Source organism: Pogonomyrmex barbatus, unplaced genomic scaffold (assembly GCF_055798465.1).
Source record: "Pogonomyrmex barbatus isolate J1 unplaced genomic scaffold, ASM5579846v1 scaffold2, whole genome shotgun sequence".
NCBI classification, from domain to species: domain Eukaryota; kingdom Metazoa; phylum Arthropoda; class Insecta; order Hymenoptera; family Formicidae; genus Pogonomyrmex; species Pogonomyrmex barbatus.
This window is the reverse complement of record NW_028297116.1, coordinates 24,028,285-24,051,457: the sequence shown is the minus strand read 5'-3', so window position 1 is coordinate 24,051,457 and position 23,173 is coordinate 24,028,285. Positions and strand designations below refer to the sequence as shown.

At 33.1% G+C, this 23,173-nt stretch overlaps 3 protein-coding genes and 1 pseudogene across 15 annotated transcripts in view; 3 read left to right on the top strand and 1 right to left on the bottom strand.

Annotated features, from left to right (window-relative positions):
* The first annotated feature begins 3,708 nt into the window (after positions 1-3,708).
* Positions 3,709-5,146, top strand: LOC148936798 (uncharacterized; annotated as a pseudogene).
* Positions 5,147-5,227: 81 nt separating this feature from the next.
* On the top strand, positions 5,228-13,734 carry LOC105423646 (uncharacterized). 11 transcript variants are annotated; one of them, XM_089076143.1, is made up of 9 exons: positions 5,228-8,988; positions 9,071-9,168; positions 9,244-9,301; positions 9,365-10,465; positions 10,772-11,004; positions 12,577-12,633; positions 12,943-13,161; positions 13,253-13,425; positions 13,565-13,734. In XM_089076143.1, the coding sequence occupies exon 1, from the start codon at positions 5,228-5,230 to the stop codon at positions 8,012-8,014; it is 2,787 nt and encodes a 928-aa protein (XP_088932269.1). In that variant the 3' UTR covers positions 8,015-8,988; positions 9,071-9,168; positions 9,244-9,301; positions 9,365-10,465; positions 10,772-11,004; positions 12,577-12,633; positions 12,943-13,161; positions 13,253-13,425; positions 13,565-13,734. The 11 variants fall into 11 exon arrangements, with proteins under 11 accessions (XP_088932269.1, XP_088932270.1, XP_088932267.1 ...); XM_089076144.1 differs by having other exon boundaries at positions 9,065-9,168; XM_089076141.1 differs by lacking the exon at positions 9,071-9,168.
* Positions 13,735-16,985: 3,251 nt separating this feature from the next.
* On the top strand, positions 16,986-22,489 carry LOC105423647 (BRCA1-associated protein). 2 transcript variants are annotated; one of them, XM_011633470.3, is made up of 6 exons: positions 16,986-17,496; positions 18,465-18,762; positions 19,114-19,303; positions 20,028-20,346; positions 20,549-20,964; positions 21,119-22,489. In XM_011633470.3, the coding sequence occupies exons 1-6, from the start codon at positions 17,418-17,420 to the stop codon at positions 21,488-21,490; spliced, it is 1,674 nt and encodes a 557-aa protein (XP_011631772.2). In that variant the 5' UTR covers positions 16,986-17,417; the 3' UTR covers positions 21,491-22,489. The 2 variants fall into 2 exon arrangements, with proteins under 2 accessions (XP_011631772.2, XP_011631771.2); XM_011633469.3 differs by having other exon boundaries at positions 16,987-17,496; positions 20,543-20,964.
* Positions 21,727-23,173, bottom strand: part of LOC105423648 (chitin synthase chs-2) — a 35,171-nt gene continuing 33,724 nt past the window's right edge. The window contains exon 19 of one of the 2 annotated variants that reach the window (XM_089077465.1): positions 21,727-22,142. In XM_089077465.1, coding sequence (XP_088933591.1) covers positions 21,916-22,142 — 227 coding nt within the window. In that variant the 3' untranslated portion in view covers positions 21,727-21,915. The remainder of the gene's footprint in view (positions 22,143-23,173) is intronic. The other variant, XM_089077466.1, reaches the window with a different exon arrangement.

Below are 23,173 nucleotides of genomic sequence, written 5' to 3'. Positions count from 1 at the left end.
GAAACCGCGCGTCTTTTCGCCGTACCAACGGCGAAATACCGAAAGATATATGTAAATACTGTACATACAAAAACCACAGCCAGTCGGCATTGTAAATATAAACCTAGCTATACAAAGAGACACGATATTTTATTTCTCGTATCGAATCCTGACCATATCCGACCGACGCTATCCTGCAAAACTCGCTCGACGCGGAGCTAGAGACGTTTTACACTTGACACAATTTCGTGGGCGGCTTATTTTTTGACGGGGCCTTTTCCGTCCGCCTGTTTTCTACAGGTCTTGTATTTTCTGCTTATCGGGAATTTGATTCTTCTGCCTGCTTGTAATTTATTACTACAGGTCTTATCTTGTTTCTTCAAGAAAAAAATTTTTTCTTCTGCCCGTAATGCAATGCGTCGGGGCTTACTCGTTTGATTCTGCTGGCTTGATTAACGATGATTCTCTCAAGTTGTTGTTCTTGGGGATGGTGGACTATCCCACCGCTGCCACCAAAATGTTGTACCCCGTATGGGTTACAACGATAATATTAGAGATAGTCGGATTCGTTAAGCCTAAGAAGTTGGGACTCCGAGCAGGATCAAAAGAATGTAAGGACCTTCTTGAATTCACTAACACACTTTCTTTATTTTAATTGGTTTATTTAATAAATGCACAAATTCTTGAGATTAATATTTCTTATTTTATTACTTTACACATGATTAAACGTCGGCGGGCGGCTCGGCGCGTATCGCGTTACTCTGGCGGCCGACAACCGAGTATGTTACCTGAGACGCTGATAGTACGGCTCGCGTGAACTTCGCCGCGCTTTTGTAATATCTTGCGCGATGTTTATAATAATGATTCCGAACGACATGTTATTCCTGACTCTCTCGACTCCGTCTTGTGTAACCGGTTATATAGTCTGATCGATGCCCGATCAGCATTCTGATCGCTTGCGTCGATCAGTTGCGTGATATTGATTAATCAATATTACACTCGGTTTGATCATCAAATTTAGGAATTTGCTAATAGGCTTTTAGCAATGTTTTCGCGTGATGCATTTCTGCGGTCTTTCGAAAGACTGGTCGCAATTTCGGCGGTCACACATTTGTGTCGTCTTTCGAAAGACTTTTCGAGATTCATGCGACCTAATTTTATTGCCATGCGGACTACTTTTATTATTGGTTGTAGGTCTGGCTACAACAAATAATATCATTAGATAATGTGTATCTGCTAGTCTTACAATATAATCTTAACAAAATTCTTTTCATAATGCCAAAGTAGAAGAGATGAAACGATTCTAAGGGAAATTGACTCAAAAGTGATCAAGTCTTGAAGTCAAAGGTTATTCCTTTGTGATATTCTTTATGGGTTTGCTCGAAAAGGGATTCATCTGTCAGCAACGATGCATCTTTACCAAGGGGATACGTCATTCGATTGCCGAACCATTCACCTTTAATAGTACATCTTTATAAGAGAATATTAATATTAAACAAATATTTATATTTGTTGAGAATATTAATATTAACAAAAATTAACACTTTTTCATCGTCATCACAAATTTGTTTCAAAATGACTATTAAAAATTGCTCTTTTATAACTACAATTTGTTTTCTTAGATTGATAACTTATGATCATAATTAAACATAATGGAATCTTAAAATTCTGTTTTACAATTCTGAATCTCAATTTTATTATTACAAAATCCACAAATTATTCATTATGTTCATTTTATTATATGTATATTTCAACTTTTTTATTCAGAAAATGCTTTAAACATGCTCAGTTTTATTAAATATACAAATAAAATTCATGTCAGATTAAATCATCATAAAACTTTAAAAATTATTAAAAGACAATTAAAATATATTTATATTTTCCTTATTTTATTAGGTATACAAAAAAGTTTTGAGCTTTTTTTTGTAAAATTCAATCTTTATTCAAAAACAAACTGTTGTAGCCAGATCTACAACCAATAATGTTTGAGCCATGCTCTCGCAGGTGCATCTGCAATAACGTTTCTGGTTTTTAATTTATAGCACTTGTTTTGTACAATGAAACCATTCATTAACTCTTGGGTTTCATTAATAAAATCTTTCAAGAAAGCATCAAGATCTGATGGATTTTTAGTTTCTCCACACCATATGCCTATAATGAAAACTTCCTTTCTATTAGCTATGGAGTCAGCAATTAGCCATAAAAATCGCCGTATGCTCTTGTGTATTGAAAAACCATCGAAAAAGACATCAATTTCTATTATGTTAGATAAGATATTTTCCAATTCTTTAGATAGTACAATTTTTAAGACTCGACAGGATACCATAATATCAAAATTCTTCATCAGATTTAAATTCTTTGATAAATAACGTCGTCTTTTTTGGAGTATTCAAAAGTGTCTTTGCACATTGAGGAAGAAATTGATGATTATTTTTTCTTAAAATTATTAGAAGATCAAATAATGCGTTAAGTTTTATATTTTTTTGAAGAGCCCATTGAGCAAGTTGTTGAGCTAACTTGAAATCAAGTTTTTTAGCTTCATTTATATTACAATGTTTTGAACAATACTTAATTTGATTTTGTGTATTTTGCTCACAAATATCATCATAAATAGAATTATCTTCAAACTTTCAGTTACTGATAGTATTAACAATAGAGGCATTGTCTATTTGATATTTGTATATATCCATATCACAAACTGTATTATTTCAATTAAACCAGTATTTTCATTAATATGTGATTCTTCTATGTCTTCTCGTGTGATACCGATAATATTATCATAATCGCTTTAATGATCATGATTGTGATCATGATCTTGAAGAACAAAAGTTGCATTTCTAAATTGATCAATATTATTATCTACTTTTTCAATATTATTATCTACTTCATTACTAGAAGAAGAATAATTATCCTGTGTTACAATGTCTACAGGTACAGTATCAAAATATTTGATATTGCTTCTCAAATCTAAATTGACATCTTTGTTATTGTGATTAATAGATAATTGTTCCATGTTACAACATTTTTTGTTAAAATAATCATGAGTACTTTTCTTAGCAACATTTTCAAAATATTCTTCTTCTGAATAAATATCAAGATTTCGGCCAGATTTTCTTTTTAATTTTTTTCCATTCTGTATTTCGTAAAATGCCTAATTTGTAAAAAAAAAATAAAATGATACACACGAAAAAATAATTAACATTCAGAAATAAATAACGTGTAAAAACTTAAACTACAAATCTCTTTAAACATTGTAGATACTTTACTTTTTTATTTATTTTCTATAATTTATTATTGAATAAATAAGATAAATTATGTTATTATATAATATCTCTTTTGTGTCTCTTGTGAGCAAGTGTCGTCAATCTGCTCGGAAAAGCGATATTTCATGATGTGCGATATTTCATTATGTAAAGAACTGCTAAGATCATATATCAGGTTGTTTCGTTTCAATCATTTAAGATGTTATTACATTTGTCGTATGACAAGTATATTGTAATAACCTTAATGTCTGTCTGTCTGTCTGTCTGTCTATCTGTCTGTCTCTCTCTCTCTCTCTCTCTCTCTCTCTCTCTCTCTCTCTCTCTCTCGATGTGAAGACGTGTGTCACATCGCTCCGTCAAAATAGTGAATTTTCGTGCGTAAATAGTGGGAAAAGACGTAAAATAAGTATTTCGAGTTATGTCGCCGTAGATCGAGGATGGATATGAAAGTTATTTAGCCGAGATACGGCGATCTGTGGATGTGAGCAGTGAATTTATTATTTGAGACATTGAAGTCTCACAAGACAGTAGACATTATACGTGGACACAATAGTGCTGACGTGTGAAAGTGGGTCACAGGTGACTGATCGCTTATGCTGATACTAGCGGTTTTGGCCGGTAATTATCAGCATGGACGACGAATATGCAGAGTATCGATGCTCGGCATGTAGGAAGGCAATTAAGAGCAGAGTCGTTAAATGTAAAAATTGCCCAAAGCTTTTTTACCATCCAGGATGTGTAAATAAGCATAAAATTATCGACAGAAATCAAGAGTACGTGCAGTGTAAAGGCCCATTTGAGAAATTTTTAACTGATAGTGAGAAAGCTCCGGCAGGGAGAGATAGGACATCATCTACAGGATCTACAGGATCTACAGGAGTGTTCACAACATCGAGCAGTGGAAATAAAGGGTCAAGCATTGATATAAAAATAGACTGGATTATAAGAACTGTAAAAGAAATAAAAGATGAAGCGATGCGTAAAAATGAAATTAAAATAATGATTAAAGAAGTAGTTCAAGAAGAATTAGGAAGTGTTAAACAAGAGATGGAAAACTTGAAGAAAATGATACAGGGAATAGAGTATGGATCGAAGGGAGGAACGCAAAGAAGCTACAGTGAAGCGGTTAAAGAAAAGAAGAAAGAGAGTCTTATAATTGTTAAACCGAAATTGCAACAGGAAAGTGAAGACACGAAAAAAGTGATAAAAGAGAAGGTAGATATAAAGAATATGGCAATGGGAGTAACAAAATTAAAAAAAGGAAGCAAAGGAGTAGTAATCATGGGATGTGAAACTGGAGAGGAGGTAAAAAAGTTGAAAGAGACAGTTCAAGCTAAACTGGGAGAGAATTACAAAGTGACGGAGTCTAAATCGAAACCAAAAATAAAAATTATTAATATAAATTTAGAAGAGATGAACTTAGATGATAATGAGCTTATAAATACGATAAAGAAGCAGAATAAAATAGATACAGTAAATATGCGAATTGTGAAGAGAATGGTCAAAGTAAAGAATAACGATCAAAGAAGAGGAAATGAAGAAGGATCAATAATAATGGAAGTAGATGAAGAGACACACGAGATGATATTGCAGAAAACAAAACTAAATGTAGGATGGAAGAAGTGTCCTGCATTTAATCACATCAGTGTCAAAAGGTGTTTTAAATGCTGGGGATATTTTCATATTGCCGAAAATTGTAAGAGAGAAGAAACATGCTGCAAATGCGCGGGGAATCATAGCTCGCGTGTCTGTACAGCGACAGAGAAGAAATGTGTGAACTGTATGTTCAAAAATCGAACATACAATTTGAAGATAAATGATGATCATGAAGCCGAGAATGTCCGACTTTTAAGAGGGCGTTACAGGAAGAGAAGAGGAGAGCAGGCTGGGAGGAGAAGTAGCAACTACAGAAGAAAGAAGAAATTATACTGTATACAAATGCGCAGAGTTTGATAGCGCATAAGGATGAGATTCAACATCAGATTATGAAGAAAATAAATCCTGCGTTCTTAGCATTATCGGAGACCAGATTGACCGAGGATATTGAAGACAGTGAAGTGAACGTTTCTGGTTATAATATGACTAGATGTAATGCTGAGAATAGAAATACAGGAGGCGTTGTTCTATATGTAAGGAATGATATTATTTACGAAACGGTGTTAGTACAAAAATTAGAATCGAATTGTTGGTGTGTCGCGGTAGAAGTGAAAGATAAATTATATAAAGGAGTGATAATGGTAATATATCACTCACCAAGCGCATCGCACGGGGATTTCATGAGATTTTTCGAGGATATAGTAGAGGAATTAGTAATAAAAGGTGAATGCATGGTAATAGGAGATTTTAATATAGATCTTATGATGGACTCGTTTTATGCGAAGAAATTGCAAACGGCAATGTTAAGCTTGGGTATGAAACAGTATGTTAACGAACCGACGAGAATCACGAAAGATAGTCAAACAATTATAGATCTAATCTTTGCTAATAGTAATAAAAAAGTGCAAGTAATTCATGAACCCAAAATTACAGACCACGCGTGGCTGGAAGTTGAGGTGAGTGTGAATAAAATTGAAAGTAAATTTAGAGAGTTTAGCGCTAGGAATTACAAAGAGTTTGATGAAGGTGAATTTGTTATGTTAGTAAAAAATAAATTACAGGAAAGCCAGGGATGGCAGTGTGTATGTATGGGTGTGAGTGAGAGAGCAGAAAAATTTGTTAATAGTATAGTAAATGCGTTAGATGTAATGGCACCGAAGAGGAAAATTAGAATTCCGAAAGTATGGGAAGGGAAAAAATGGTTCTCAGATGTAATAAGAGAGGCTGCGGATAAAAGGGATGAGGCATTTAGGCAAGCAGTGTACGCCGATACAGAACAAAGCTGGTTGCAATTTAAAGTTAATAGGAATGCAGTAGTAAAACTAATCAGGTCGAAAAAGAAAGAATATTATGAAAATATGATAGATTTTAATAAGGATAATCCTTCGACTATGTGGAAAACTTTAAAAGAAATTATTAGAGGCGAGCCAGTATGTGCTAAAGAAATAAAAGATATAGATTTTGAAATATTAGATAACATAGATTATAGTACAATAGGGTGCAATATAGCGGATAAATTTAACTTATATTATATACAGAGTATTAATAGTATAATAAAATCTATAATAGAGGATCAGTCTACAGGCGCAGGTAAAAGAATTATCTACGCTATAGAAAATATGGTAACTATGGAAAATTTTGAGGGAATCACGGTAGAGCATTTAGAGAAAATTATTAAAGGACTGCCAAATAAGAAAGGCACGGAAGAGGGAATAACTAGTAATATATTAAAAGCAACGTTTTGCGTAATAAAAGAGGAATTTGTTGATATAATAAATAACTCCCTGAGAGATGGTTGCTGTCCAGAAAGTTGGAAAACGTCCACAATAATACCGATTCCAAAAGTAGATAAAGCCAAGAAGGCGAGTGATTTTAGGCCTATTAATGTGTTACCTATATTTGAGAAAGTGTTAGAATTGGTAGTAAAAGAGCAAATTGAAAGGTATTTGGAAAATAATAGGATTATAACTGAACATCAATCGGGCTTTAGAAAACACTATTCATGTGAAACAGCGATTCAGACTATTGTTGACGAATGGAAACTGATAGTCAGTGAAAGGAGAATGGTAGGGGTAATTTTCATGGATCTGAAGCGAGCGTTTGAAACGATAGATAGGGAAAGATTATTAGGGAAATTATATCAATATGGAATCAGAGGAAAAGTCCTTGAATGGTTAAACTCATATCTAAAGAATAGAACACAGCAGGTGCGATTTAATAAATGGTCAAAATTAATGGCAACGGAATATGGAGTTCCACAGGGATCTGTATTGGGACCTTTGTTATTTATACTTTATATAAACGATATAATCAAAGTCTGTCCAGAAGAATGTAAGATAAAAATGTTTGCGGATGATACTTTAATATATGTGGAGGGAGAAAGTAGCGCAGAATTAGAAAGAAAAATGAATACGGTGTTTGTTATAATAGAAAAGTGGATGAATATAAATAAATTAAAAATGAATGCAGGGAAAACGAAATACATGATAGTTAGAAGTATAAGAAAAGAGCTAAGAGGTAATATTACGTTGAAATGCTTGGATGGAACTGAGATAGAGCGTGTGGAAACGATGAAGTATCTAGGTATAATTATTGACGATAGACTTCGATTCAACGACCACTGTGATTATATGCTAAAGAAAATAGGGAAAAAAACGAGTTTTCTCAATAGAATAGGTAGTTCTGTATCGGCTTACACCAGATGCACGGTATACAAGACAATTATAGCTCCTCATTTTGAGTATTGTGCGACGTTGTTGATTGACATGGGTGAAACGCAGTTAAGCAAATTGCAAAAAGCGCAAAACCGAGCTATGAGAGTCATACTGCAGTGTAATAAATATACCAAGGTGGAACATATGCTGCAAACGCTGCAGTTTATGTCCATAAGACAGAGGCTATATTATAATGTGTGTACGTTTATCTTTAAGGTTGTGAATAACATGCTACCGGAACAATTAAAAGATCAATTAGAGCTAGTGGGGAGTAAAAATGATAGACAAACGCGACAAACCGGAGATATTATAATAAGATTTCGTAGAACAAGGAGTGCACAAAAAAGTATGTTCTACGAAGGAGTAAAAATGTACAACGCGTTGCCAGCCACAATGAAAAGATGTGATAAACTAGAAATGTTTAAGCGAATGTTAAAAGAGCATATATTAAGTATAATTTAAGTGTGTATCATGTATTTGCAAAATAGCTGAGAAAGCTAAATAAAGTCTAATCAATCAATCTCTCTCTCTCTCTCTCTCTCTCTCTCTCTCTCTCTCTCTCTCTCTCTCTCTCTCTCTGAGACAAAAGATGTGCACGCAGTGATATCAGATGCAGCTCTTCTAAAAAATAGATAAAGCGGATATGCATACAAAGAAGAGATATGTCACGGCTCATAACATGCCTTTCTTTATATATGTATCCCCTCCACCTATTCTTTGGCATCCTCCGTCTGGTGCAGTGATACAATTTCGAGCCCGCGCACAACGTTGATTTTCCCCCTTCACTTATGTACACAGAGATATGTCGACTTAGCCGAATGCGTGATCACACGATTCACAAAGCGGCTCTATGAATGTAAGTAGAAGAGGAAAACCGACGATGTGCTCGAAATCGCATCATTGGTCTGGTGTCATCATTAGTCGCTCAGCATCACGTTGCGCGGAAAGTAATAACAACAGTGCCGGTGAAATTATATAACCGCCAATTAAGTTAATCGAAGTTAGTTATATCTGTTTTTATCAATGTATCTCAATTTTTAATCTCTTTAATCTTAGTTTAACTTTTTTTATCTTTTTCTAAAAATTAGAAAATCGAAGGTTAAAGTTAATCTACATTGGTAAAAATGGACATTAAGGACGTTATGTCACCATTATGTTTTATTGCACATTGTTACATTTAGAATAACTGAAGATTAGAATTGCAGAAATTATAAATCTTTAGCAGTGTTAGTGAAGAAAGAACATTATAAAACAGAAAAATATAATAGTTTTCTCTAATTTCGATATAATTGATATCGTGACGCTACGGCGTTGCACACACCATCTATTTATCTTTCACCATCTATTTATGTTTTTATTTATTGAGACAATTAAAATGAAATATAATTCTCAATATGACTATTGAAATTGCTGTGAAAATACTTACGGATAAACCAGTAAGTTGTTCTTCTTCTTGTTACTTTATTTATAAAACAATACACTTGGGCTTTTTATAAGAATTATGACAATAAGTTTTAGGAAAAATCTTTTTGTCAGAAATAATTCTATATATCCATGGATTTGTAATTATCGATTATGAAAATTGTTGTTTTATCGTATATTTTTATAATTTATTGGTATATACTTGTTATTCGTAATAAATAGCTAATAACTAACTTATTCTTAGCATTTAATTTTTACAACTTTCTTAGACTGCATAACACATTAAAAAGAGATCATTTTAAGAAAATTACCAATATCATCAATATGGTATGTATGTTAATTTTACGTAAACCAAGATTTATATTTATTAATATTTATATTTTGTTGCAGTATGCTGTACTAGAATTGCCTGTATACGTATCTAAGCCAACTATTTATGCAGTACCAGCTTGTACTAAATGGCTAGAAAATATTTATATTAAAATATGTACAGAAAATGGTAAAGAAACTAGATTTGCTGATATATGCAAGTGGTCTCCAGATGAATCTAAATTAAATGATTATCTGGAAAAAAAGACAAGACCAACTGATACTCGGACTACCCACTTATAAAAATGTTAAAATTTTAAAATTTTGCAGTATATATTATATGTATATGAGTGTGCGTGCGTGCGTGCGTGCGTGCGTGCGTGCGTGCGTGCGTGCGTGCGTGCGTGCGTGCGTGCGTGCGTGCGTGCGCATGCGTGCGTGTGGTGTGTATGTGCATGCGTATACGTGTGTGCTTTATATTACAAAATAGCAAAAGTTACAATCTTTGGTTTTTGTTCTATTTTATTTTGTTTATTTCGTTTTGTTATGTCAACAAAAATGGGGAATACGGATAATATGGATACTATTAGCTATTTTCAATACGTAATATATGTTCAAATAAGCATATAGATTTTGTTTACAAATCTATGTAGATTTTTATCCTTATTCACCCTTTTATATTATTATGTTTCTCTGTTTCGTAATTTTGTATTATCTAGAATCTGTAAGAAAAGCTAAAGAGAAGATGGAAAAAGCCTTAGATGTTTCAGACTTGTCATAGTCTGATAGGGATAATTCTATTAAGCGTCAACGATTTGTTACTCAAAGGTATAGTCCCTCTTTCAAGGGGCTCTTGAACCGACACAAAAGTAATAATGCTGATACTGATGATTCAGATGTTGATTCAGCTACTAATGTTGAATTGAAAGCGCCAACTATAACAAACTTAAAAATAAGTGGTTAGTTATATGCTTAAGTTTATTTATATAATTGACTTATTTGCATGATTTTTCCTTTTATTTGTTCTTCATAACATGTGTAATGCTATATTTTAACTTTAATACTTCCTTATTTTTCTGTAATACTATAGGAAATGAAAACAATAGACATCATCATTTATGTCATATTACAGTGATACAGATGAAGAAAGTATCGACGAAATTAATGCAAAACAGATGCAAAGTAAGGCACTCTTTTATTTGTTTAATATATCAAATTATTGTGAACTGAATCATTTCAATCATCTTTTTTGCAATATTTGTACATACATGATTATCATCCCACACAGCACACCTTATCCAAAGAAGAATGTGATGATATCGATACTATACGACTATACTACTATACGACATATGCAACGTCCGTCGGATAGAGTGTGTTATATGGGATAATTTGCATTAGTGATAAACTTTTTTTCTACAATCTTAATAGTATTAATATTTTTTCATGCTGCATTTTTTTATCGTTTCATGTTCTTTTTTTATCCAGATATTTCACATAAGTCTCAGGTATCAGAAAATATTAATGAAAATGTCAATGACAAAGTTAAACTTGTTGATCAAACTTATGCAAGAGAAAAAGAGATAAAGAAAATGTTCAGAAAAATGCAAAAACGAACAATCAGGACAAATTAATAAATGGAAATAAGAAGGATAAATTAATGAATGGAAATAAGAAGGACAAATCAATTTCTAAGTCTCACAATCAGCCAAACTTAGCAGGTAATATTAAACAATTTTAGTTTTCTTCACGAATAAAATTTTTAAATATTTAATGTGAATCATGTATATTATAATTAATTTGATAAATATCAATGACATTTGTAACGGAGCGCATCCTTCCGCTCCGTTCCTCCTCCGGATTTCCCCCGACCGACCATCCGTCGGGGACCGCCGAACATCAGGCGGAGTGCAGCAGTGGCCGCAAAGAGGCAGCAATGCCTCCTTTTTTAATTCTTGTACACGCGAACTCCGAAAGCGTCGGAGAATACCACGAAAACACGTATGTTTTCGTGGTATTTCCCCGCACCGCGCCAAGCGTCGCGCCAACAAGCGCGAGCGCACCCCGCACCGCGCCACGCACCGTACCACCGAGCGCGAAAGCGTCCCGCGCCGCACCGACGCCGCGCCACGCAACCGAGCGAGCGTCCCGCACCGCGCCACGACCGCGTCCACAAGCGCGCAACCACCCCGCACTGCGCCGTTACCTTCCCACCGAATTCCTTCCCTACCCAAAAAACCAATCATCCCCCGATCCTTTTTTTCCGCTCCTGGGGAGAGGGATGCTAACCCCGAGATCGACCAATCCGACCGATCCGACCGAAAATACCGAGGTCGATCTCGGATATAAAAAGGCATCGCTCTCCACAGGAAATCACTCTCCGTTTACTCCTGTTCCTAGCTCGTTTCCGAGAGCTCGCCTCGAGGAAACGATCTTCCGAAACCGGCAGCAAGCCTGAGATTGTTGGGGTTCTCCCCAACGCGCCAAGTTCGCTTGGCCTGGCCGAAAGCCGTCTCCGTAGCTCGCACGGCAAGCCGAGAGTTGCTGGGGTCTCCCCAGCGCGTCGAGTTCGCTCGACCCGACTCTGCCGTTCCGAGATTCCACCGTCGAGTACCGGGGTTCTCCCCGATACTACCTCTCCGAGCACCAGGGTACTCCCTGGTCGGCCGAGTACACTCGGCACCGCCACCTTCTTCTCCGCACACAGCTGGGGCTCTCCCCGGCTGGCCGAGTTCACTCGGCGTTCACGCAAACAGACGAGGGGCACACCCCCCGTCAGCCGAGCACTCTCGGCAGGGAACGGGCACACCCGTTCTCCGATCTTAACGATCCGCCGACCTCGCGAAATATCCACCCTCGCGACAACACCCGCGACACGCGTGCACGTTTAAATCGCCGATTTAAAGACCCGCGACGAACACGTGCGACACTGCCGCCGCCGCGCGCGCCCCGCGCCACCGAACTGCGCACCGCGATCAGTATCGCGCCGACCGCCCGAGCGATCTCTTATTTTGTATTTACGCATTATCCGCGCGCCGATCACCGCCTCGCCCGTCTACGGCCACGAACATTAAACGCGACGATTCGGTGCATTCTATCGCACCACTCTTAGTTAAATAAACATCGTTATTTATTATCGATCTCGCCTAACGATTTAATCACGCCTTTCTGTCTCCAACGTCCTCGCTTCTCCTCCTGGTAACCGACTGACCGCTCTCCGCGCGGAAAAGCGAGACCGTTTTACATTTATTACAAGACTTAGAAAAATATTTTATATTTTTCCTTTTTTTCAGCTTGTCATACATCGTTTTCAACAAATTCCTTCAATAAATCACCTCTTAAGAAAAATGGTAAACATTTCACATAGATAAATTTAACTATTTTGTATCAGTAAATTAGAATATTAATACCTTCATAACATATTCATAACATTGCTTTTAATCCAACCTGAATATTTTAGCTGATGTAATTCTTTCTTTTGTTTCAATGTCAAAAGTCAATGAAATCTCTATGAAAATTGTATAATAACAATGCCCTTTTTTGCTCGATATAATATTCCTTTATAGAACTGTTTTCCATTTATAACTGCTACTCACATATACTTACATAAACATTTCTTTTTACTACATTGACAATACTTTCTGTTTTTAAAATTGTAGAAATCAGAGGTAGGACTATAATGGCTGCTATAAATGATTTGCGAGCTCGCATTGATATACTTCATGTAACCATCACAAAAATTTATACTGCAACATGTTCTCCTGTAGAGACATCTGATAATTTAATTGGAATTCCAACTCTTCCATTCTTTCATTTCCTTGAAAGAATTGGATGACTGCGAGAATTTTTTATCACAAGAAGAAAACAAATTGATGATGGTAAGATATATATTTTATCTGTTCCTTGTTGTATATTTCAGACATTCATTACAGTATATATATTTCTTTTTCCTTTTATTGTGTATCACAGGTTGGACTTTAAGCAGAGCATGGCAAAGAAGATCTCAAAAGCTCTATATATGATGCATAAACTAATGACAAATAAAGTTGCTGTAAATTTTAATTTTAAAGGGATTAATAGAGAAGGAACAACCATTAAAAAGAAAAAGTTTCAAAATACTTTATCTCATGGTCTTGTTATTGGTATGTTTTCGTTATTTATATGTGCTTTAATGAATATTAAATTTTATATTTGGAAAAATTATATTAAATTTATAAATCGTCATTTCTTTAAACTTTTTTTAGATTTCTTAATTTTATAAATCTCTTATCTTATTTACAGCTGCTCATAAAAAACATAGAAATGACAGAGACCTTGAGTTCTTTTATAATAAAGAAACTGTAGATTCTTATATTGAAAACTGGTTAAAGAATGCAAAAAAGCGTTTTAAAAATGAAGAGCTAAAATCAGAAAAAAATCAGCAACGAAATAAAGTTAACAGTGATGAAGAAGTGCAATAGTCTCTTTTGCAAGATTTTTAGAAGTAGATTTATAATGTTTTAATTATATATATATTTTTTATTTAAGTTGTTAAGTTGTTAAGTTGTTAAGTTTCAAAAACATTTCAGAAGTTTATTTTTACAATGATTTGGAGAATTGTCAGAACTTTCATACATTTAAGATAAACGTCCTAATGAACGGACTTGTACCTATGTTCGGACACTTATAATTTATTATTATTAAATTCAAATGCTTTTTTTATCATAATATTAAAATTTAATTATAATCTTAAATATTTAAAGATTATAATTAAAATTTAATAATTACAATGAAATTTTTATATTATAATAAAAAAGCATTTGAGATTAATAATAAGTTTTTGTGTAAGTGTTTAGACATAGATACATATTTAATCACTTTTAGACATTTACCTTATTTGTACAAATTAATTTCTTTTATTTTTATATTCTCTTTGTAATATTTTATATTTCTTTTTTTCGAATATTAAATCTTCCTCCGCAAAGCTTTTTTTAAAAATACGTATATTTATACGTATTTGTTTAAGATTACAATAAGTTTAATAGACAAACAATATCAGAATTATTATATTTCTCTCCCTTTCGAACGTACGTGATTATCACAGATTTAACTATATATCTTGCTGTGTCAAATACTCTATTATTTTCCAATTTTAACGGCAATTGTTTTAAAAACAATTGTTTTATTTATACTGATTAATTATTATAATTAATTATTATAACATATTGTAACATATTGTAAACATGTATTGTCATACTGATTAATTATAATAATTAATCAGTATGACAATACATGTTTAATAAATATTATAATAAAAATTTATGCGTTATATAAAATAAAAAATATTTATTGATTTTTCTTTATTTCTATATTCTTATAGATCTCTGAGACTAATCTTCGGTCGGTTCTTATATTTAAGGCTATCTTAAGTACTGTCTTAAAATCTAATCAATCAATCAAAGAGCCGTATCAGCATGAGCCATAAGAGCATTTTAAGATATTACTTAAAACAGTCTTAAAATAAGAATTGATTATAAATACCGGCTTAAATTAGAATAAAGAATTCTTCATTTGGAATTCTGAGCAGAGATGCTTTAGTCAGTGGGCAAACTCTTAAGATGGATCTAAATTTACGTAGATGATAGAAAGATACCAAAATTTCTTTTATATTTGTGTGGCTATTAGGGTAAAGTGAAGCTTTTTCGTCTACGGGGCTATTTATTTAACGATAATGCTTATCTTTCTGAACAGCACATATTGATTATTTGAAGCTTATGCTTTATGCTCTTTTGATTTTGAAGTCCAGAATTTCTTTCTTGAGCACTGTTCAGAAACATAAATATTATCGCTAGACGGAATAGTTCCGTGGATGAAAAAACCTCACTCTATCTTATGTGATATAACGATGTAATATCCATGTTTAATCATGGAAATCCATGAATCAAATATTCACGTCGTGGAAATCCAGTGAAATATCTACATGGATATTTCAAGAAAATTCTTAGAAGAATTGATTCGAAATATCGATGAGATTTCAACGTGAATTCTAGTACCGTTTTTGAGAGGATCATCCACTCGATTGGTAACGTAGATTCCATCTGGATAGTCCACGTGATAAAAACGTGGATTCCACGTACTTGTTCTCATCGGGTAAACGGCCAAAAATGGGCGTTCAAAATAAACTCAGTTTAATTGCGTTTAAATTTTAAACGAAACTTGGTGGGAACGAAAAATGTGCTATAAACTGAGATTACCTAAATATCAGGATTTCAGATTTAAACCGAATTGATGAAATCAGGGGGTCGATCATGTCACTTTTTTCCTAGGGCGGAACGTGAAAAATAAAAAGTTTCACGTGAACTTACGATCATGTACGATTTTGCGAAATCATGTAATTCTCTCAAACGTGAAAATGTGAAATTTTTCACATGAACTTTTTCACCATATACCTTGGTGGCGGAAAGGCAAAAATCTAGGGAATTAATAAATATGCTTCGAAATTAGAGAAGATTAGGGCTGCGTTAGGATTAAGTGTACATAGTACATATACAATTGGTTATTAAAAGATATATATTGTACCAATAAAATAATTTTCATTAGCTATAAAACCTATGAAACTATGTGATTTCATTTTCCACACATCCAAGCTATATACATAATCGCTGAAAAGTTTCACGTGAAATGTCAAGGTGTGAAAAATGAATGGTAAAAAGTGAAAAATGAAAAGTGAAAAATTTCACGTAAAGTTACATGATTGACCCCCAGGCATTAGTGATACAAGTGGACACAAGTATCGTTCTTTTTCTTTCTTGGCTTTCAATGATTAACAAACACAAAATGATACTTGTGTCGACTTGTGTATCATTAAATGGAAAGCACCCTATATATTTTAGTACTAGCGACACAGTTTAATCATAGACATATGAAATATATAGACCATAAGATAGAGCATAAGCTGCCACTTTAGACAAGGGGGAGTTCTGATATACGGGACGTTCCAAGGGGCACTCCAGAACACTCGTCTGATATTCGGTTCATTTCGAGTAGATTTGGTAACATTCGCTTTATTTATGTTTTGTGCTCCATTTGAATAATATTAAATGAAAGTTTGAAGAAATTAGCTGTTTGAAGTAAAAATATATTAAAATAGTAATGAGTTTTTGCATTGTATATAATTGTAAAAATCGACATAATAAAAATTACAGAATTTGCAATGAATTTCATCATGCCATCAATGTTTTTAAACAATTTAAGAAATAGACTTTGACCGCATGCAATTCCAACACTAAATTTTTCAGTAAATGTAGAATTAGAAGATAAAAATTATCTTCAGTTTTATTTAATTCTATGCATTAATGCAATAAATTTTTATAATATTAATATTTCTATCTATCTAATAGTACATAAGTAAGCTTTTATGTTGTAATACATATATCTTATTATATTATATCTTATTATATTATATGCATGTAAAATATAAAATATATGTAATTTACTTTTGAAATGTTTTATTATTTTTATTATTATATTTCATAAATAGTAAAATATAATAAAGAATGAATTATTTAATTATTGGTTATTTTATTATAGTATATATTATAGTATAGTATATATTTAATTTTAAGACATTAATATTTTTAATATTTCTAATTTTACGATGTTTATCTTTTGAAATTGGCGCTTTTTCCAATCAACTATGGCGAGGGGGTCACATATTTCGCCTCAACATCTAAGATGCCGATGTTTATTGTCGTAACTGGTTAAACTGTGCGATGAATATCGGCCTGTGATTCGTGTCTCTTGCAATAGAAGTATCCTGTAATTTTTAACTTGTGAATTTTCCTTAAGTCGTTGTGCAAATTGGGTGTTTTATCTCCACGGCAATTTTTATATTGTGTTATCACGCATTTTTGGTTATCGTTCACATAACTTCTTTTCGATAAATTACTTTTTCGTATGAATCGTGATCTGTTTTGGCTCCGCAAGGAGACCACGGCTATATAATAATAGAAGAAGAAAAAGAAGATTTTTAACTTATTTCAAGATATACATTCAAACTTTGAGCACTCCTGGGCCCCCTTACTTTAGTAAACGGACACGCAATAGCATAGAGAGTTGATCGTGTATCGCAAATATCACAGTTTAATTATGTGGCATGAGTTCATCCACTGTCTTGGTCTCTCTTTGTGTTATTCGCATTGAGATTTGTGATACGGAATTAGAAGAAACTGCCAGTGAGCATTAACATCTTATTCGTATCTTGTTTACATAATACTTAGATAAATGTTAAGTTTACGGTGTTCATCTCCAATTTCAATAAAATTAGGCTTTATTCGACGTATTTTTGCATAAAACGAAAGACTTTGGCAGAAAAAGCTATCCCACGAACAGAGATATTAATCATTAAAGTTGATGATTATTTAGGTTAAAAAACCTGTATGAAATGTAGCCACATGCGCATTCAAAATACGCATGTTACTTGTTATTCATTTTTGAGTAACACTGGCGAAAGAGGAGAAGTGCAAGAGGAAGAGCAGAATCCTTTCTTCCGTCCATTATTTAATTAATATCTATTATAAAAATAAAAAGCAGTCCCCAAACAGTATGTATCGATCGTAACTCAGAAACGAGTAAGAAGAACAAGAAAGGCCCTCCTCGTCAAAGCAGCATATACTATGATGATTTTGCTTATAATTCGCGATATATTTTTTGCGTAAAGCTCTCACTGATCTTTATTTTTAATATAATATAGATTCAACTATTTAGTAAAACGAAGATTTAATAGATATATTCTTTGATCATTGAAATCCAAGCAATGCATTATAAGTACACATATGTTTCAAATTCGTGCACTTTTTGTATGCATATATGATCTCAGAGCATGTGCATATAGTTACATTCGTCGATTATAACAAGTTTTCTAACCTGAATAGGTGTCAAATTTAACAATTAATATCTTAGTTCGTGACAGAGCGACACGAACTAAGACGAACTTTTTTTTGTCAAATTCTTTCGTTTCGTGCAAAAACGCATCAAATAAGCCTAATTTTATTGAAATTGGAAATGAGTATTAGAAACTTAACATTTACCTGGAATTTTATAAAACAGTTCCCATGTTCTCATTTGTTTTGCATTTTATCATTATCAAAAACAATTAAGTCATCAATTACTTTTTAATAGTTACAAATAATAAATATTGTAGGCACCATGGCTGCAAAAAAGACAAGAGGTTGCAGAGAACCAAGAGATATTAATGTGGAAACTTATACAAATGTAGCAGAGAACATGTCTCCATTATTATCAAGCCAAAGCACAAGCAAATCACATTCATTTTCAAGAACTAATTCAGAAGAGACATCATTTGTAAATTCTAATCCTGTCATGAGTTCTGGAGAAATAATTGGTGCTGCAGCTTGTACTTCATCTGATCAAATAAATTTCATCTCTGGGAATCCTTTTGTTGAAGTTACAAAAGGTATTCTCCACCTCTTTAAGGAAGAGTAAGTCATATCTTTTTTATTTTAGTAAATGAAATTATATATTATGTATATTATATATGATTTCTATATAAGGCACGATCATCTTTGAATTATAAACATTAAAATAAAGCTGAATTGATCATATTTCAGCTATAATAGAACACTTTAATTTTAATTTGATTATGAAACTTAGTCACAAGTATATACTATTAAACATTGCAAAATTGCAATAATTGTTAGTATAATACATAATGTCTCTAAACATTTCTACCAAGGAAAAAACTTTAAATCAAATAAGATATTTTTGTATAATCAACGGTTTAATTAAAAATATAATTATTTATAATTTTTTTTTCTTTATTATATGTACAGTGAATTGACTGCAATGCACTGTGCTGCAGATCGCAGTCATACCATCTGTATCTTGTCAGTACCAGCAACAATGACTTGCCACGATCTGTTAACTTTCACAGCAGCTTGTCATCAGGACATACAATATTTTAGGATTCTCAGAGATGGCAGCCCGAACCAATATATGGCTTTAATCACTTTTAGATCATCGGTAAGTGAATAAATGTTTGAATAACATACTTTTGCAATATATATATTTTTAAGTCTCGGCTTTTTTGGATAATTATATTGATTTTGTGATGTCATAAGCAAAAAATAAAATGCAATAATTTCCTTATAATATATAACTTTACTTTTTAGTTTATTTTTAAAAACATAATAATTTCATGGTTTTGAAACTTATAAAATATGCAGAAAAATGAAATATATGTTTGATCTATCATTTTTAAAATAATTCTTAAAATAACAAGTCATTTTTCAACTTTGCTCAAGCAGCTGTGATATTTAAGCGTAATTGAAAAATGATCTGTTTCAAAAATTATTTTATCCTTTAACATGATAAATCAAACAGATATCTCATTTTTCTTTCTCTGTATATTTTAGAAGTTTCAAGACTATGAAATTATTATATTTTTAAGGCAAAACTAAAAAGCTATAATTAAAGCTATACAGTAAAGCTATATATCATAAGGAAATTAGTGCACATCATTTCTCACCTATGATATCATAAACTGTAATTGTAATATGATTGCAGCAAAAGAGCCGAGCCTTAATAAGCTGAAAAAATTCAACTTTATATATAAATTTAAATATATGTTTTACTATAAACATTCAAAATTATGATAATTTTATTAGTGAAGAATTGAAAATATACTATCTATAGTTATATTTGTTTAAATTATCAAACTTAAAAGTAAATTTTTGTAACATTTTAGAGCGCAGCGAGCGAATTTTATGAAACGTTCAATGGTGCTCCTTATAACTCTCTAGAACCGGATGTGGTTTGTCACATGGTGTTTGTATCTCGAGTTGAAGTAGGAGACAATGGAATGTCCCTAAATGGACATACTGAGTTACCATCATGTCCTGTTTGTCTAGAAAGGATGGATGAGAGTGTAGATGGAATTCTGACGATATTGTGCAATCATACCTTCCATTCTAGCTGCCTTGTCAAATGGGGTGATACATCTTGTCCAATCTGTCGATATGCCCAAACGCCAGAGCCATTAGCAGATAGTCGTTGCATGGAATGTGGTAAGTGTTAGTTTTACAGGTTATTTGATTCTAATTTTATAAAATATGCAATTCTTCAAAAAGTAAGGAGTTCGAATTATTTTATATAATTCTACATTATATAGAATATTAGCTCCTTTTTTCTTTTCTTTCGAAAAAGAGTTTTGGTTTATCTACTAAAGGCTTTTTTTAGCATACTGTATATGGATCTCTTTAGTTGCAGATGCCAGTAATGATGCACTGTGGATTTGCCTGATCTGTGGTCACGTTGGCTGTTCACGTTATCACCAAGGTCATGCATTTGAACATTATCGAGACACACATCATTGTTATGCGATGCAGTTAGGCAATAATCGCGTCTGGGATTACGTAGGAGACAATTTTGTACACCGTTTATTACAGGATAAAGATGGTAAAATGGTGGAAGGTCATTCCACAACTAAAGACGAAGGTGCTGCTGTAGAGGATAAGGTAGATTCAGTGCAGCTAGAGTTTTCATATTTACTAACGTCACAGTTGGAAACGCAACGGCAATATTATGAAGAAAGACTCAATCGTGTGGAACAACGATCCATGGCAGAGATTACTGAATTAAGTGATAAATTGGAAAAAGTCCTTGAGGAAAACTCGCAATTTAAGGTATATGATTTTTTAAAACATCTATATAGTGGTAAAATACGTATTCTTTTTCTTTCATTCTTTTTTTTTTTCTTTTTTTGTATTTATTTCTAATTTTTCCAATTTTTTTATTTTTTTCTCTTCTTAATTACAAAGAAAAAAATTTTTTTATCAGAAACAATTTGCAACGCTCGATCGCGACAAGCAGACACTGGATAAACGTTTACAGCATTCCACTAGTAAGTTGGCGCAAATACAAGCGGAATTGACAGAGGAAAAAGATCTGCGAAAAGCTTTACAATCAAACCAGATTTCATGGCAGGCAAAATATAAGAAATTGCAAGATGAATTGTCTATCAAAGAAGCAGAAATAACCGATTTGAAAGAACAAAACCGAGATCTTATGTTTTTTCTTGATGCTCAAAAACAAATAGATGGATCCATTAATCGAGACGAAATTGTTTCTGGTCGTATTGTTATTCCTCCAAATCTGAAAGATGGGAAATCATCAAGCTCGCGAGGACATAAAAATCAAAAGAAATATTAGTTATCAAAGATTGTTAAATATTTAAATTAGAAATTTTTTGATCCGTTTAAATTCGAATTTTTCATACTGAGCTTTTTTAATTATTTTTTCAATCTGTTTCATAATTTTTCAATCTGCAAAAAAAATAATGTTGAATATCAACTAAAAAAAAAAATTATAATGAAACAACATTTCTATAAAATTGAAATTGATTTTGGATAACGAAAAAGGAATAATGTATTATTTTGTAATAACAATTTTATTTATTATTATTAAAGTGTTTATTTTTTTTATTTGCTGACAATATAAGCTTAAAATTAAGGTCTCCGTTTTTTAATTAGTATATTTCTATTAATTTGTGATATTAGAAGTGAAAAAAATTTACAATTTTTTCCTTACATTGCAGAATAAGTTTATTATTTTATATATCATATATTCTCATGTTATTATTCTCCCTGTTTAAATCCTAGATTATCATAGTGACATTGACGGGAAGTTATCTCTCTCGATTGAAGAGTTTGATCATTTGAAAGTCTCAAATCAGCATTATCATAAATATCATATGGTTTTTGAGTTTGTGTCTTTCTTTTTTCTGCTAAAATTGTTGATCGCCTCCGTTCAAAGGCATTAAATGCGTTTTTTGGCATTCGTGAAGACAAGTGCTGCAATAAACCTGCAAAATAAACAAAAGATGCTTAAAAAAGTAATATATTAAAATATCAAGTATAATAATTTAATACCATTGTACTGAGTTAAATATGTGATTTAAATATGTGGCTATAAAATGATGTGATCTGTGCGTGTACACGCATAATGTTACTTTTTTATGCCAAACTGTTAAACAATTTGAAGTATAAATTCATTATTTATAGCTATAAGGAATCGTACAAACAATTAGTTTAAAATGAGACTTGCACAATAGGTATCGCGATTGATTTCATAGATGGTTATGTGACAAATATAATTCTTGTACTGTATATATTGTACATAAAGTATTGATTAAACATTATTTTAAATTAATTAATTTTAAATTATCATCTCTTTTATTAATATAAATTAAACATTAACTTTAAGTATAATAAATACAGGGTGTTCGATGACGAACGGCTCGTGCGTAATTATTACCATTTGAAGTAAAGTAAACAATTCCTCACGCGCTTATCAATTATGATCGCCGAGTGGGAGTATCTTACCGTGCGTTTGCATTTGCCGGTGAGCCGGGTTAATACGGTGATTTTTAAGAAATAATAACTCGTTAACTATTGCGAAAATTGCAAAATGGTAGAGGACTCAGTTTAGACCGCTCTATCTACACGAAAATAGTCCTCATTGCTCTGGGATACCCTGTGTGTGTGTGTGTGTGTGTGTGTGTGTGTGTGCGTGTGTGTGTGCGTGCGTGCGTGCGTGCGTGCGTGCGTGCGTGCGTGCGTGCGTGCGTGCGTGCGTGCGTGCGTGCGTGCGTGCGTGCGTGCGTGCGTGCGTGCGTGCGTGCGTGCGTGCGTGCGTGCGTGCGTGCGTGCGTGCGTGCGTGCGTGCGTGCGTGCGTGCGTGCGTGCGTGCGTGCGTGCGTGCGTGCGTGCGTGCGTGCGTGCGTGCGTGCGTGCGTGCGTGCGTGCGTGCGTGCGTGCGTGCGTGCGTGTATATGTGTGTGACTCAGTCAGACACCGCCGTGACAGCAAAAGTAAGTATTTTATTTCAAGAATT

Coding starts and splice junctions, on each gene's coding strand:
- LOC105423646 (XM_089076141.1), top strand. CDS start 5,228: ATGAAGAAAATAAATCCTGCGTTCTTAGCATTATCGGAGACCAGATTG.
- LOC105423647 (XM_011633469.3), top strand. CDS start 17,418: ATGAGTTCATCCACTGTCTTGGTCTCTCTTTGTGTTATTCGCATTGAG. Junction 20,347..20,542: donor TAGTCGTTGCATGGAATGTG/GTAAGTGTTAGT, acceptor GGATCTCTTTAG/TTGCAGATGCCAGTAATGAT. Junction 20,965..21,118: donor AGGAAAACTCGCAATTTAAG/GTATATGATTTT, acceptor TTTTTTTATCAG/AAACAATTTGCAACGCTCGA.